General features: G+C 31.5%; 1 protein-coding gene across 3 annotated transcripts in view; it reads left to right on the forward strand.

The window, feature by feature from the left end:
- The first annotated feature begins 999 nt into the window (after positions 1-999).
- Positions 1,000-15,037, forward strand: part of LOC118198286 (centrosomal protein of 120 kDa-like) — a 60,496-nt gene continuing 46,458 nt past the window's right edge. Inside the window, exons 1-4 of one of the 3 annotated variants that reach the window (XM_085821146.1) lie at positions 1,000-1,440; positions 4,082-4,156; positions 9,066-9,146; positions 14,080-14,351. In XM_085821146.1, the coding sequence (XP_085677272.1) occupies positions 9,107-9,146; positions 14,080-14,351 (312 nt within the window). In that variant the 5' untranslated portion in view covers positions 1,000-1,440; positions 4,082-4,156; positions 9,066-9,106. The remainder of the gene's footprint in view (positions 1,441-4,081; positions 4,157-9,065; positions 9,147-14,079; positions 14,352-15,037) is intronic. The other 2 variants (XR_015042255.1, XM_085821145.1) reach the window with 2 other exon arrangements.

A 15,037-nucleotide genomic window follows, 5' to 3' on the forward strand; every position in this document is an offset into this window, starting at 1 on the left:
AGAGATAGACATCTTACATTTTGCTGAATTTCAACACACTGGCGCGCTGAAGATAAAAGTGTTTTTATTAAGAGCAATGGCAATACATTCCTTAACACCCGTTGAGTTCCTTATTCTAAAATTTGTTAAATTCGCAAAAATTTCAAATAAATAAAATGCAAATTCGAAATTCAAAATTAAGACATCGAGTTGGACATGTTCGAACGAAGGACTACTTGTAGGGCTGGATTAGCCATTAAGCACTATAAGCACTTGCTTAGGGCATTAAGGAAAGGAGGCATACAAAAATTTCCCCTTGCCGGTTTTATTACCAAATGCATGGTACAGCTAAACCAAAACCGAGAGAAAGAATGAAAAAAGCCGTCGTAATGAGTAAACATATGTGGAGGCTTTCATTTCTTTATTTAACGGATTCTGGGTTAGCTTCCATCTTATCTTGAACAACTTTCACCTAGTTAACGGATTCTTGGCCGGCTTCCATCTTTTCTTGTGAGGCTTTCATCGCTTCATTAATAATCCTTGGCCCGCATTCATCTCTTCTTCATCTCATTCACTTCATCTCTTCATCATCTTTCATGCAGCAAAGGCTGTCACTGTTCCTCCACCGCTCTTGCTACTGCCATTCAATTCTGCTGAACTGATTATGAAAAATTACTGATTAAAATATAAGATAAAATATACACCATATATTTTATTAATACAGGAACCAGACTAACAGATCAAATTTTATCTTTTATTGAGTGTATTACCTAAAATGTAAGTAAATTTTGCGTTAACCATGAAAGACAATTTTTACTTATATTTGTACATTTACTATGACTGATATAATTTTATCAGAGATAGTTACTAGTCCTCTTTTCATTCATTCAAAACTAGCCCTCTTTTCATTCATTTAATTTTAATATAAATTCTCCGTGCTCATCTGAACATACATTGGCATTAAATTTCTCTCGCCTGAAATAGGTACAATAAGGTATCAACAAAGATTTTACGAATCCTTTATAACAAACGGAGTAAAGGACGCTGGATTTCTGTATTATAATTTATATATATGAATTGAAAAAATTAATCGAAAAGAGAATTAAAAAAATGGGAATTTTTTTGCGTTTGTGGAAAAACTATGTTCTTCACCTGATACAGAGTAAAAGAAGGCACTGCTCAAATTTACTATATATATTTTTACTTAAATTTCTCTTCAGGAAAAATTGGTTTAATTATCTGGCAACATTGATCTGTTTCCTGCTTTTTGGTATACTCAATTAAATCGTCTGTTCGCTTATATACATTTTGTATAGTTTTGTTTGAAGTGGGAAGTGGTATTTTCGATTCAAGTTAACAAATTAATCATTTTCTTTTTGTATTCGTCGTTTTGTGCAATGTGAGTTTTTCGGCCCTTCATCTTATTACAAGCAGCTCAATATAATGCCTGAAAAAGAGTGGGTATGTATTATAATTTTGACAGCTTCGAAATTTTAAAATTATTTTGGTGTATGAAGCGAAAACGTCACGATTAAAAGACTGTTGGATTTATTGTATGTTTCAGAAAACGGTTCATAAGAGAATAAAATTAAAATTATATTTTAAAGTTTTGTTGTAATGCAAGTATCTATCCTTATTCTATCAGTGTAAAATTTAGTTTATACGAAATTCATAGTAATTTATTCTTTCGCGTTACCGTAAATATGTTAGGTTCTCTTATTTTTTTTAATATGAGCCGTTGATATATTTAATAATTCGAGAAATAATGTTCATTACATTATTAAATTATATTTGGTATGATCAGATTTTTAGAATGGAGGATATTTTCAGTAGAAATGGGATGGAAAATTGGTATTCATTGGATTTATCATTAAAGAACGTATGGATCATAAAAACGAAACACAAAATTAATATGCAGTATATTCATATTTTATGTTTAGTAGTTTAAATGTGACTGAAAGTAACAAGAAAAAAAAAAAAAAATTATATAGAAAAATGCAGTTATAAGTATTTGTCAGTATATGCTGTTTTTTCCTGTAAATCTGGTCTTTTCATCAAATAGTAAAAACGTCTGTGCAAGCCATCTGTTTATTCATCTGAGTTGAACATATTTTAAATGAATATCTTATGAAAAGCTGTACTTATTAGCTAGATTTTTATAATTTCATATTGTATTGTTTGTTTTCATAATCTTTCATTCATTAGGTTGAACACTAAAGAAAGTAAGTGAAAGCTTTTGAATACAAAAGCAAAATATACCAAATGACAACAGATGACATAAAGAAATAGAAGCAGTCATGTCACTCAGAAAGTTAAAAATTTATGTACTAATCATTAATGTTATTGCTTTTGTTACTTTTAGAGAAGAAATTTCCAAACTCTTTAACTGAAATGCTATTTAAGAGTAGGAAATAGTTTTTAATTACTCTGAGTGTTACTTTCAATTTATTGAATAAAGCAAGAAATTCTGTTGTTTCATTAACAAATGCAAAGTATGAGACATAAGAAATATTCTGTTTTTATATGTGCAGGGATATATTTTTTTTTATTTGAATCTAATTATTTGAGGTAGCTGTACTGTTTCTATACATTTAGTTGAAATGATGGTTGATTCTGTAATGATCATTAATATGTTTGGTAGTACTTGTGTTCAGTAAAAATATATTTAGAAGTGCCGCTTGGTGAAAATTGGTGATTTTTGGCAGTATATGGATACTGAATTTGTGCAATTCTTTGACTTGTTATTTTCAAAAATCACTGCTACACAAAGCCAATTGACCTATTTTCACTTAAAAAAAAAAAAAAAAAAAAAAAAAAAAAAAAAAAATCAGAAAATTGCACACTCTCTTGAGTTTATTCATGTACACATCGACCTATTTTCACTTAAAAAATATCGGAAAATCACACGCTACTTTAGCAAATTGTCAGTAAATCGCACAGCTGGACCGCATCCACTATACTCCCTAAACCTAGCACCCTCTAATTATCACTTATTTTTGTCCTTTGTGAAGGCAAAAAAATTCAAAGCTGAAGCAGATGCCATCTCAGCACTATTTGTGTTCTCTGCCTCTAAGGACGAGATACTTTTCAAAAATGGTATTTGCCAATTACCATCATAATTCCAAGAGGTCATAAGGAATGATGGAATTATTTTGTACAATAAATATGATTAAAAGTAGGAAAAATATATTATTTTCTTTCATTTCCCAAATAGATAGAATTTTTCTGTAGACTTTATATATACATATATGCGATAATTCCGGAACATAGAAGAGGAATCAGCTTGCAGTCATTGTAGCTGAGAGTGAAAGTTTACAGATGAAGACAACAAAACATGAGCTTGATGAGTTTTGAGTCTTTATTTCCACGCATATAAAAACATCTCCTTAGATGTTTATCCAATCATAATGAAATCTGAAACATTTCTATGATTCAATCATAAAGAAAATACGATAAATTTCTTTCTATGCACATTGATTCTTAAAATTAAGACACAGGCAGTTTAGATGGGGAAGCAAAACGAGGAGATATTAGCAAGGTGAAAGCTAGGAAAAGAGTGGTGCAGTTTATTTCCGAGCGGTATTTATACAAAGTATGTGCAGAAAGTTCTCTAAGCTATGGTTGGTTAATTTGAAGTTGTTATATAATCATGGAAGATTCCCAAATTTAGGTGAACAGATGGATTTAGGTGGAGAACACCATATTGAGAATGTCAATTTTGAGGTCATCAATTATTTTTTAAAGCAGCTACCATATTTTGTTATATCTTATATATTTATATTAATCACATACCTCCTCTCATAAAAATAATTAACTTTTTTCAAATAATCCCATGTTTCAGTTTTGTTATGTTAATTTAATAATTTATTAGTTAAGATTTTAATCAGAATGTGAATAATGATAATCAGTATGAAATACTGGATTTTAAAACATTCACTCATAGTTAAAATCATATAATATTAAACTAATGAATTATTTTCTTGAAACAAAAAATATATTTGAAAATATTCTGAAACCCATTTGAAGTGATATGTCTTTCAATTTTATGTAAAGAAAAATTTAAACTGCAAACTAATTAAACCAATTTTTCATTTACTGACAGGGCTGTTCGAAATTATGTAAAGAAATTCATATTTTGGAAAATTCAGAATGGCAAGATTATTTCATTTGCACTGAGGTAAGATGTTTTTATCCATGTGTATTATTTTTTTATGTAGGTATCCCCCCCCCCAAAAAGGAAATGCAGACTGCATTGCTGTCAGAATATTTGACATAATGGACAGTAGATGCATGCAGTGCATGTGCTTGCATCAATAAATATAGCAGACCAGTGTTGGTTAATATGAAGTTCCACTAAAGTAAGATCTTTAACAACATCAGCAGTCATAGATGCATCCAAACATGGCAAAAAGGATGTGATTAATTTCTTATATAAGGATGGAATGTATAGAAATATTTTGATAGATGCAAAGTTTTTTAATATTTGAATAGTGTGAGAAGTTTTGAAAGGGAATTGCACAAAGGATTACATGAGAGCTGAGAGGTTATGCATATCATGATTGCAGAGGAAAATGTAGGGATAAAGGTGAAGAAAGTTCACTCTTCCTCAAAAAGGAAAATTAAAAGGAGGTAAGCATCAGGTCTGTGTCTGTCAAAAAAATTAGAAAGTGTGTATTCAGGTGGTGTGTATTCACCAAAACGTTTAACTGAACAACAAAAGTGCTTGTGTATGGGAATAACCTTGTATGCAACATCTCATTTGTTAGTATAAGCAGAGGCTGGCATTGCTGTCCTAAAAAACAGTGGATGATGAATTCTGGTACTACCATTTTCCACCAATAGGTTATAGAGTCATTAGTTTTTTTTTTTTTTTTTTTTTTTTTATTCTGGACATGTGAAAAATGTGCAATGCTCTCACCGAAATTCAAACTCCGGACCTTCTGAATAAAGCTTCAAGTGTGCTTCCAGTTACTGCATGAGGGCATGCGGAAAGGAGGGAGAAAATACCTTATAAGGCAAATGGATGATAAAAAAAATGGCAGCAAAACTGTCCTTATATTGTGCACACTCATCAGAAATAGATGAAAAGATCATATTTACAGAGTTCTTTTTTAAAGTGGAACTATGCTACTTAAACATCTAGAAAGAAGGCCATGATTAGTATTGCATGATATTGTGCACAACCTTTAATATATTCTGCAAAATCATTAGAAATCAATACCAAAGAAAATAGTCCCATGGAATTATTCTAGTTCAAAATAGTACTAAGAGCCCACCAGCAGCAGAGAAATAAAACCGTTGATGAATAGTAGTTTGATCCAGGTTCGGATTCTGGCATATAGGCTGGCTGTATAGGAGTTTCCATGGTTTTCCCTATGTGTAGCATAAATATGAGCTAGTTGCGTTAACTATGTCTCCATGAAGGCATCCTTCTTCTTAGGCATGAAGAAGGCATTATTGAGAATTCAATTCCCAATAATGTCAAACCTTAGATGATGCTGGCAGTAATGAATGTCCTGTGACATTTCTGCTTTTCACATAATTTTAAGAGATGCCATTTCATCTTTATTCAGAAAGTCTGTCGTATAGTGTGAGAATAATGTTGACTGTAACCCTTTAGCTTATTTGGTAAAGGTATATAGAAACTTGTGACATGAGGTTTATATAACCTGATATTTTAACATGAGTTTGGGAGTCTGTGATAAATTTATTGCTATTGTCACACTACTGATATTTTGTCAGTTGTACCACAGTCTTTGTTTCATATGAAAGACCCTAATGAAATAGTTCTTTATTGCTAAATTGAACTGAATATTTATAAAGGGAGCTTTGCTAAGAGGTAAAAATGTGAAATAATTTCATATTTGCAGAAGGGGAATGCTGTCAGCATTTTATTCAGCTCCTACGTATTTACAAGGAGTGGCTATTAATTTCCAGGTCTGCTCTAATAACACCAGAACAGATGATGTGAAAAGCGTAACCTTTTAATATGTTTCGAAGTAATCCCATCTGCAATACACTTCTGTGCTCGGCTGTATAAGTTGTGGGAACAACTTTTTAAAGTTCTCTTTCAGAAGGCTCTTCAATGTTGACGTCACATTGCATGACAACGTCCGCTCCCACATTGTGTTCTCAGTGAAGAGCTTTTTGGCCAAGCATGAGGTAGTGAAACTGCATCGTCCGCCATACTCTCCTGGCTTGGCCCCCGCAGACTTCTTTTCATTTCCCAAACTCAAAACTGTGGTCAAAGGAACGCTCTTTGTGGATGTTGAAGACATCAAGAAGAACGTGACTTTGACATTAAAGAGCCTTCCGAAAGAGGGCTTTAAAAGTTGTCTCCACAACTTATACAGCCGAGCATGGAAGTGCATTATGGCATATGGAGATTACTTCGAAACATATTAAAAGGTACGTTATTCACATCATCATTTCTGGTGTTATTAGAACAGTCCTGCAAATTAATAGTCATATATTGTCAAAAAAATTAGAAGGTGTGTATTTCAGTGAGTGCAATTCAGGTGGTGTGTATTCACCAAAACGTTTAACTGAACAACAAAGTGCTTGTGTATTGAAATAACCTTGTATATAACGTCTCATTTGTTACTATAAGCAGAGGCTGGCATTGCTATCCTAAAGTACAGTGGATGATGAATCCTGATACTACCATTTGCCACCAATAGGTTATAGAGTCATTGGTTTTTTTTATGCTGGACATGTGAAAAATGGGCAATGCCCTCACCAAGATTCAAACTCCGGACTTTCCGAATAAAGCTTCAAGTGTGCTTCCAGTTACACCATGAAGGCATGCAGAGAGGAAGGAGAAAATACCTTATAAGGCAAACTGATGATAAAAAAATGGCAGCAAAACTGCCCTTATAGTTTTAGTTTATGAATATAGAAAACTTCTTTTATTCAAGTTTTGGTCTTTGTCAACATTTTCTATACTTATTTAATTTATAAAACAGAAGAAAATAATTTAAATTTAAATAAATGTGTATGTGTATTTTGAGTTTTGCAAAGGGGGGGATGATTGTTTAGTTATGCTGAGAGGGAAACTTGGAGCATAAAAGGTTGAAAACCACCAAGTTAAATGATTGATGGTGCCTTTGTATGCTGCGGTCAACACAGCAGCTGTAATTATAATTTCTCTTTTCAAATCTCTCTTTATCATAAATTGAAAAATATCCATAGAAGATGAAGTAGCCTTGATATTTGATTTATGAAGATTTCTAGCAATATGTTGTTGGATCTCAGATTTTCCACCATGGATAATGGCAATATGAGAATCACAAATAGAGCACATGCTTTAGATTCAATTCATCCTTTTTCCATAAATGTCCAATTTTTAGTATGTTCATCTTTAAAATGATACTTTCTCTTTGTCACCTTTTTTATTATAGGTATAAAAATGGAGTTAAAAATAGACTTGACATGCAGGAGCGAGCAGTTATTTATTTTATTACATGTCATTAAACAAATTAGTGTCCACCAAGCATTGAGAGTTGAGACTGACTAAGAGATATGTGGCTTTGCTGTGTCTTTAGAAACCCTGGAAATAGCACCAAAACAATTTTACACCGAGCATTGTCTATTTCAGTAGTTGTGGTGTCTTACACAGAGTTTAGGGAGAAAACTGGACAAAACATGGGATTGAATAGTGAAATACGATAACAGTCCCATATACAGTCAAAAGTCGTCAATCCGGACTCGTCGGGACTTCGGCGATTCCGGATTATCGATCTTTCTGGATCATAGATCATCAGTTTAAATCTCGTAAGATGGCATGCAGAAATTCTAAAACTAAAAATATGAAATCGTAATTTATGAAATAAAGAACAGTTATGATCTAAAGGGTATCAAAATTTACAAAAAAAAAAAAAAAAAAAAAAAAAAAAAGCTTAATATTTATTTGTTTACTTTATTAAACATTTCTTTCAATGTAAGTTGTTTAAGTTGCTTCATTTTATGTGATAATAATTTCTCTTTAATTCTATAAACAGACATAATTTCTTGTTCAGTTATAAAGTTTCGCTGTTCAAGTCCTATAATTGCTGTGCCGAGAATACCGACTAACTTGTCAATCGAAATTTTTTCGTTTTCACTAACCTCTCTGTCACCTTCTTCACGTCTTTATCCATTTTTTGTAGCAATTCCACTTTTTGTTTGATGGACATCGAAACATACTTTCGTTTTGTAGATCCTTTGGGAGCTCCAGCATCGGAAATTCTATTTGACATAATCCAAAGTTCAAGTTTACTTTTATAAAATTACTCTTACAGTCTGCAAAAAATAATAAGCCGGATCCACTTCGAAGATTAAGGAACAACGCAATCATCAACATTAACTGAAATAGATAATTTTAGCTTATACCGTCCGTTATACATTAAACGTGCACGCGAAAACATATTCTGCGTTTGCGCACACGCATATGCGCAGTAGTAAAGGTCGTACGCGCACATGTAAACACCTATGCACGTGTGTCAACGCGGCATGTGTGCAGAATTTTTTAGCTTTGAGGTCCGGATTATAGATCATTCCGGATTATGGGTGTCCGAATTAACGACTTTTGACTGTATATGGGACGTATGGCAATACTAAATATTATGTATCTATAATTTTCTTTTCCAAAAAGACTGCAGTTTTTCAGTTTATCCTAGTTTTCAGGTATTCAAGGTAGCATTAATGCTCGTTAATCAGCATTTTACTACATTTCCTCACATTTATAAGGTTATATCCGATAGTAGGATTGAAGTAATTTAACAACAAACTTGCTGCCTAAGTAAGTATTAATTAGTTATACTAACTAAATGATGATGAACTGCCTAAATAAAAATTACAATTTAATTTTAACTACAGGTTTGGTAATCTAAAAATATTTTAGGAAACAATTTTGATGACCTCTGTGAACAAGCTGAATTTTTAGTCTGGTTACCATTTTATTGCAATTATAAGTTTTCTGTGTTGTTCTGAAATAAATATATATTTTATGTATATTATATGTATTGTGCATGCTAATCATTGCAGTTTAATTCTTATTTCTTAAGTCTTACAGATATTAATTTTCAAATATGTGCTTTTTCATGCAGTTTTTTGGCTATGAATTGTGTATCAGAGACTAACATAAAATATGGCTACCAATTATGTTATTGTGATATCTGTTTTAGAAGGTGAGTAATAGTTTTCAATCTATCTTATGCCATATTCTTAGCAATTCTTACATGAAATTTTGAACTGAAACTCATTGTCTTAATTGCAATTATATTGCTGCTATCTATTTGAATCTTGGAAATTTCCTGTCTCTAGATTTATTAATAATAAATGTGCCTTCTCATTTCACATTATCTTTTTAAAGAGTTGGAAATTTTTTTTCTTTCGGGCTTACTTAGGAAAACATCTAATGTTTCAAATTATCCATAGATCCTATACAATGTAAAAAAAAATAATTAAAAAATGTCTGGTCATAATGAAAGTTTTCCGCCAAAAAATTGTTCTTAATAAGTACCTTTAGTGTGAGTAGTAATACCCAAATCTATGATTTTCTGCCAATGTTCTGGTAGTTTTTCAAAGTCTTGAGCCCAGAAACGTGATGGCCATGAGTCCAAAAACATCAACCTCATTTCGGATATTCTGTGCAGAATGGAAGATAGCACTAGCAAAATGTAATTGCAGGTGGGAAAAAAGGTAGAAGTTCAAAGGAGCAGTGTTTTCAGGGCTATGTGTTGGATGTGGCAAAAGAGAGTCCAGCTGGTGAATGCAGACACATGTGGTCTTGCATTATCTTGAACATTACCTTTTTATGCCAGAATTCAATTTTATGTTCTTCCTTGATAGCAGTATCAACACAAACTAGCATGTCGCTGTACACCTTGCTGTTGAGGGATTTACATTTTTTTCTGATACTCTTTGCGGATAATGACAATCCCACCAGGTACAAAGCATGATCTTTTTGATAGCCAATTGCACTTTGTAATGCTGCTGAGAAGTTTTTCGGACACAGACTAACCCCCTTTTCAGCCTGTGTTGTTGAAATAAATCCACTTTTCATCACAAGTGATGATCCGGTCCAGAATTTTGTCTTTGCATTGATAATGCAAAGAATTGCATTCTTTCACTGCAAGATTGCAAAGACATTGCATTGTTTTCTTTTCTAGGAGATAATTGTAAAGAGAAAATTAATAATTAAATTTATATATATGTTTTTCTTTGTTTCTGCATAGCAATACACTTATTTAAATATGAAAAGGAATTTAAAATTGATACTGGACCAACTAAAGAGGAGATATTTTTTACATTAGTAATTTTCTTTTAATCCAAAAATCCAAGGTCAGATGCGTAGCAGGACATGGCACTGACATCTAACTCCTTATCAAGCTCTTGAATGGTTGCATACTGATCTTCTTCCACAAGTTCTTGCAGGCGGGCCTCATCAGCAGGCTTGGCAGAGCGCTTTACTTCTTGAATGTCATAGTCTTCATTTTTGAACGTTCGGTACCAAACCTTCACAGTGTCATATGATACAGCATTAGTACCTGAAGCTATAGACATGACTTGTGACTTTCTGTAGCTCACTTTGCAACAGAATGAGAAGTAAATGATTTTTCTAATCTGACATCATAATAGTTCCACTTCAGACACCTTGTATTTAATGATAACAATATTTATATACAAATTTCACACCGCAGTGTACTAAAGCGGGTCTCTTTCTTTCAAATGCCAAAAATCATTTGACATGACATGATTAAACACTCCAACATGAACTGTTTGCGCAGACAATATTTGCGGTGGCGGGAAACTTTTGTTAAAACCTGAAATTAATAATTTTTGTTAAAAAAGAAACAAATGACACTTTAGATTTTAGTAATTATTTATGGAGGTAAGTATGCAGTACTATACTAAGTTAAACATAGTTATAGAGCTTTCATAATTTATATACATTAAATATTTTTTTACCTTTTAAAGTTATGAAAATACACTTTGGTACTTTTCCGTTTCGCCGGCGCAAATCTCGCCAAGCAGACTTTATTGGCGTCAACATACAGTATACACATAAAAAATATTTAAAAAAATGTTAGTTTTAAGAATTCTTTTTTTAAAGGCATAAACATTTTAATATCGCTTAAAATTTTATAAAAAACCGATAAATAAAGACAATAAATTTGTAAAAAGACATTAATTTAAGAATTTACTACGCTTTCATGGTTCATATCACGTGACCCGAAGCGATCTCTTCTCACGTAAACTACTCTCTACAAAAATCTAATGCTCTCAGTAATTATGTACATTAATTTCAAGTTAAATCTTAATTTGGAACACAAGTTTAAATGCAAGAAATATTTCAATTCGTACGAATAGCTTACTCAGAAATTATGTAAAACTGCAGTACTTTACTTTGCTAATGCATTCTCATTAGAATTGATGAATTTAACTCTTGACTTTACCTTTTCTATATATTCGGCTTCGGGTAAGCGCTGTGATTGCATCCTAATTGACTTAATTACCGAAAATGTCCTTGGACATAAAACTGAACTATCTGATAAAAATTCTATGTAATTATATGTCAGTATTGAAAGAAACAATCAATCTGATAAGAAAAAGCTGCGACTTGTTTTGAAAATGAGGCGTAAATGGTTACCAGCGAGAATATTCCGTTTGGCATCGGTTGCACCATTATTAGCGACTTTATCGCTTGCGCCGGTAAAACGGAAAAGTACCTACACTTCTGTGCCATCGTAGGAAAGTGTTTATTTCCGATGCTTATATTCAAATTTCTTTTAAAAATAAAAAATACAATTTAAAAAAATAATGTAAAAGATGTAAAAAGAGAATGAAATTATCTATGAAAAGAATGTGAAATGTTAAATGAATATAAAAGGAAATCTAAATGCCTAGATCAGGTGTTCTCAACCAGAAACTTTCTCATGGGTTAATTTATTTGTGTATTAGAGCCTTTTATTTGCATATTAGATATTTAGTTTTAGTTTATGAGTCTAAAATTCAGCTTTTGGTGTTTGTCAAGCTTATTCAGCTTTTGGTGTTTTCTATACTTTTTTCTGTTTAATTTATAAAACCACTAAAAAGTAATTTAAACATTCTAGGGAATCTTATGTTAATTAACTAGTAATTTATAATGTCAGCTTCTCCTTTCTGTATTCCTCACCAGAATGTAAATGAGTATTTAGTGTGTAAACACCAGAATAAGGGTATTATAAAAGTTGTCAAGGTCATTACAAAAATCATATTCAGAAAAGAATGAACATAATTGAATTATGGGAAAATGCAAGTACTTTGAAAGCGATAAGAAGTCAATAGCACTGCCTGGAGCTATGCAGGGGTCTCTTAAACCAGTTAAAATTGTTTTAAAAATAGGGCTTTTATGTAGATGAAGCCTTAGAGGAATTGCAAGTTATGTCTAATGTTTGAGACATCAGTGTGATTATATGTGCCAATTTACAAAAATATTGATGCAATGTGTGTAAAAACTGACTACAAAAGTATTATTAAAAGAAATGCCGAAACGGAGAGCAAAAGTGATCTAAAAAATAGTCATGATATGCCAACATAACTAAATCTAGAAAAGCATTGCAAACTTTAAGAAAAATTCTTGAACTGAAAAGTGCTGATCAAAAAAGCTACCAGCAGTTTTACAAAATTGAGAATATAATTGAAAATTGTTGTTGAATTATATGAAGTAAATGCAGATAAGATAGTTGTGTGTGAGACATAAAATTTCATCAAGAATATAATTATAAAAATATTTTTATGAAAAATTTTAAAATGAATTTTAAAATTACACAAATAGTTTAATTTTAATTATTATTTTGAGATTAACTAATTAGGATTAATTATTGAATTAGTTGTTAATTATTATTGGTACTTTTCCGTTTCGCCGGCGCAAATCTCGCCAAGCAGACTTTGTTGGCGACAACATACAGTATACACATAAAAAATGTTAATTCTAAGAATTTTTTTTTATTTTGAAGGCATAAACATTTTAATATGGTTTAAAATTTTGTAAAAAGCCAATAAATAAAGACAATAAATTTGTAAAAAGACATTAATTTAAGAATTTACTATGATTTTATGGTTCAATATCCTGATTCGCCGGTTCGTATCACGTGACCCCAAGTGATCTCATCTCACGTAAACTACGCTACTAAAATCTAATTCGCTCAGTAATTATCTACATTAATTTCAAGTTAAATCTTAATTTGGAATACAAGTTTAAATGCAAGAATTATTTCAATTCGTACGAATAGCTTACTCAGAAATTATGTAAAACCGTAGTGCTTTACCTCGCTAGTGCATTCTCATTAGAATTGATGAATTTAACACTTGATTTCGCCTTCGGATGAGCGGTGTAATTGCGTTCTAATTGACTTAGAACTAATTGACTTATTACCGTGAATTGTCTTAGGGGATAAAATTTAAATATCGTGTAAAAATTCTATATTATTGTATGCCAGTATTGAAAGAAACAATCTGATAAGAAATGGCTTCAACTTGTTTTGAAACTGAGGCGTAAAAGGTTACCAGCTAAGATATTCCGTCTGGCATCAGTTAAACCATTATTGGCGACTTTATCGTTTGCGCCGGCAAAACGGAAAAGTACCTTATTATTTAATTTGTAAGGTTTAAAAGTGATATCGGGATTTTACAAATCACTGTCTATTAAATTCAGTGGCTTAATAAACTCGCATGTCTTTGGAATGGAAGTAATTTTAAATAAACGGCAAGTGCTGTAGTAGATAATAATTTAAAATATTTTGCTTTGTAGCTTTCTTGAAAAATGTTTGTTAATGAATGAAAGTTACTGAACATGAAGACTAAAATTATTAATTATGCAAATTTTGCTAATAGATTCTGTTTAAATGCAGGTCTGCATAAGCAGATTAAAAAAGCCTTGCGAGTCAGATGATTAAATGTCTCATATCATTTACTTAATTGTTTGCTTCTGTCTCTTCTTTTGTACTTCTGTCTTCTATAAAACATAATTTTGAAATTTAACTTCATGTAAAATTTGGTTGCAGTAAAATAATAATTATTATTTGTTTTTGTCGAAGTAAATTTTTATATTTGTGTATGATTTGTAATTTCTTTTAGGAAAAAACTTTCCTGTTCGTCATGACAAATATTTGGTTGTTGAAGCCAAATTTGATGGAGAAGTTATGTCCACTGATCCTGTGACTCACATTATTCGTCCTCATTTTAACACAGAATTAGCATGGGAGGTGGATAAAAAAGGCCTTCAAATGCATCGGCTTCAGCGATCTCCGATTAAACTTCAGTGGTATGCAGTTGATTTAGAACTGACAAAAAAAGAAACTATTGGTTATATGATATTAGATATAAGACTAGCTCAGGAGAAGTTGCAGGTAATTTGTTTCATTATACACTTTAAAGTGAAATAATTTTATCTGAAATATACCTTAAATTTAATCTGTTAAAATTCTCCATGCAAAACATTGTTATGAGCTTGGGTTGCCTTTCAAAACACAAAAAAGCAAACAAAGAATTACTCCATTAGTATAGAATGTGGAAATTATTCTGACGCATGGATTGGAAATTTGAGATGACTATGGGAACATGCTGGAAATGCCTGTCTCTCTCTTTTTTTTTTTTTTTTATTATTATGTTGTTTGTGTGGCCAGCCACCTGAAATGACTAAATAATTATTTGAAAATAGAACATATGTATGATGGTTCTAGTGAGTTCACTTCACGAACTGAACTCACTAAAACCATCATATATCACAAATCAGAAAATGAGCTTAACAAAATCAAAAAATGAGCTTAATTACATCAAGCTCATTTTTTGATTTTGTAATAAACCAGAAGTACTTCTTTCTTGATTACACTAATTTAAACCTCTGAGCGCCATGACTGGCTTTGTCCAGTTGTGAGATTTTTTGTCACTTGCTATATATTAGCTTAAATTTTACAATATTTTGCTTCTTTGCTTTCTTTAATAATATAAATGTCATGTTAATAAACGTAACTTTATAAAGCCCAAACTAATTTATACAAATTTAGTTGAAAGGGTTCTTTAAATACAGGTTCTT

This window comes from Stegodyphus dumicola, chromosome 7 (genome assembly GCF_044657685.1).
Source record: "Stegodyphus dumicola isolate Sdum_Otavi_A_Nest chromosome 7, ASM4465768v1".
NCBI lineage: Eukaryota > Metazoa > Arthropoda > Arachnida > Araneae > Eresidae > Stegodyphus > Stegodyphus dumicola.